The sequence below is a fragment of the Echinops telfairi genome, unplaced genomic scaffold, assembly GCF_000313985.2.
Source record: "Echinops telfairi isolate 266 unplaced genomic scaffold, ASM31398v2 ScPeMD7_7457;HRSCAF=8495, whole genome shotgun sequence".
Lineage (NCBI taxonomy): Eukaryota > Metazoa > Chordata > Mammalia > Afrosoricida > Tenrecidae > Echinops > Echinops telfairi.
In genome coordinates this window covers 44,980,608-44,982,666 of record NW_022111357.1, presented here as the reverse complement: position 1 = coordinate 44,982,666, position 2,059 = coordinate 44,980,608, and the positions used below count along the sequence as shown (strand labels likewise).

Below are 2,059 nucleotides of genomic sequence, written 5' to 3'. Positions count from 1 at the left end.
CAAAATGACAGTGATGAAGTAGCAACGAAAATAGTTTTATGGTTGGGGCGTCTCCACAACATAAGGAACTGTATGAAAGGGTGGAGGCATTAGAAAGGTTGAGAACCACTGCCCTAGGTGGACAGATGAGGCCCATCAGATTCAGAGAGGGTGGTCTCGTGGGCCGTGTGCAGTAGCCACATCTGCAGATTGCCGCTGCACTGCGTTCTCAGGGAGTAACAGTTGACGTGTAACTGACTTGTGGGCTCTGGCTCCACTGTGTCCATGTCTCCCTCCAGGGTGTCCGGCGCTGTGTCACACTTAGAAAGGTCTTCCCCACCCAAAGATCATACACCTGTCTTGGGCGGTTTCTTTGCGTATTTTGCTGGCTGTTTTTCTAGGTGGGACCGTCTTGGGTCTGGGATTCCTTTGTGGTGCTAGGGGCAGCCCTCGCCCCCTCCCAAGCAGCCAGCAGGGGGCACTGCAGGCCAAGGCCCCGGGTGGGCACCAGGGCTGGCCCCTGAACAGTCTCTTTAGGCACAGCCCCCAGTGCTAATGGGCCTTTGGGTACAAGTGCCCCTTGAGGCAGAGGGGCTGGGCACCCTGGAACAGCTGCAACCCCTCACCCTGTCCCCTGCCCAAGGACATGGGATCCGTCCCCAAGGTCCACATGGGAGGCATGTGGTGGCCAGCGCCCCCCTCAATCATCCTCCTCCCAGGTCTCCCAGATACCCTCAACATCCCCCTAGGGCCTCCCCAAGGCCTCCCATGTGTGTTCTCTCCCTTCACGCCCCGCTGTGCCTCACCCCTGCAGCGTTTCCTGACAACCCCGGCGTCCTGGGTGAGCTCTGCAGTACCCTGTCTCGCCTGGCCGTCCGCAATGAGTTCTGCCAGGAGATTGTGGACCTCGGGGGCCTGGGTGTCCTGGTAGCCCTGCTGGATGATGGCACCCACAACCAGGTGGGCACTAAAACACCACCCAGGTTCTTTCTGTTGTTTTCCCCAACCCTGGTTGAACCCTGCCTGAGTCTAAGCCAGTGCAAACTCTGAACCCTGGGCCTCAGCTTGGGCTCCAGATGGTTGGGAGGGAGGCCACGCCCAGCTCCCCCAGCCTCAGTTTCTCCATCCGTAAAGGAGGACAGGGACTTAACCCATTCCTCTCTCATCTAGTAAGAACTGAGCAGCCCGGCACAGCCCAGAAAGCTAGGGGTCTAGACCCACCCCCATCTCCTGGGCCCCTTCCTCTCAGCCAGCCACACAGGCCAGACCTGACCCCTGTGTGGCGGGTTCAGAGCAGAGACCCCACAGTGCAGTGGCCAGGGGAGGGTCCGCAGCTGACGGCTCTGTCTCGCCACAGGACCTCGTGAAGCAGGTGCTGAGCGCCATGCGTGCCATTGCGGGCAACGATGACGTGAAGGATGCCATCGTCCATGCTGGTGGAGCCGAGTCCATTGTGGCAGCCATGACCCGGCACCTGGCCAGCCCCCAGGTGCACGCCTCAGGGGGGCGGAGGTCCCCTCATGTCTGCGTCTGCCTGGTGCTCCGCCCTCTCCCTCAGCCAGGGCTAGGTGGAGGCCAGAAGTCTCTTGGGTGGGGAGAGCCAGGGCCCCGGGATGCCTGGAGTGAGTCCGTCTGCCCTACCCAGGTGGGTGGCCCTGGTCAGCCCTGATTACCGGGTGTCTTCCTGTCGTGGCTCTCTGACCAACCGAGCTGACAGTGGCCCTGCTGGGGATGGGAGGGGTCTCCCTGCCTGCTGCCTCCGTTCCCAGCACCCTGTGACCGCCCCCAGGTGTGTGAGCAGAGCTGTGCGGCCCTCTGCGTCCTGGCCCTACGCAAGCCGGCCCACAGCCGTGTCATCGTGGAGGGAGGCGGGGCCCTGGCCGCGCTGGAGGCCATGAAGGCCCACCCGAAGGAAGTCGGCGTGCAGGTGGATGGGGCAAGGGACCGAATGGAGGGTGTGGGCAATGGGGTGGGGGGTGGCCTCCTTCCTTCTCCCCCCACCCCCTGAAGATGACTGGCTCTCCTCTCATCCTGGGCCCCTGTGGGGTGCCAGCCGCCACAATTGAACAGGTCCAAGGGG

At 62.5% G+C, this 2,059-nt stretch overlaps 1 protein-coding gene across 1 annotated transcript in view; it reads left to right on the top strand.

The window, feature by feature from the left end:
• ARMC6 (armadillo repeat containing 6) overlaps positions 1 to 2,059 on the top strand; it is a 26,955-nt gene that overhangs the window by 23,265 nt on the left and 1,631 nt on the right. The window contains exons 5-7 of the mRNA XM_004705518.3: positions 794 to 939; positions 1,337 to 1,468; positions 1,769 to 1,906. Of these exons, the coding sequence (XP_004705575.2) occupies positions 794 to 939; positions 1,337 to 1,468; positions 1,769 to 1,906 (416 nt within the window). The remainder of the gene's footprint in view (positions 1 to 793; positions 940 to 1,336; positions 1,469 to 1,768; positions 1,907 to 2,059) is intronic.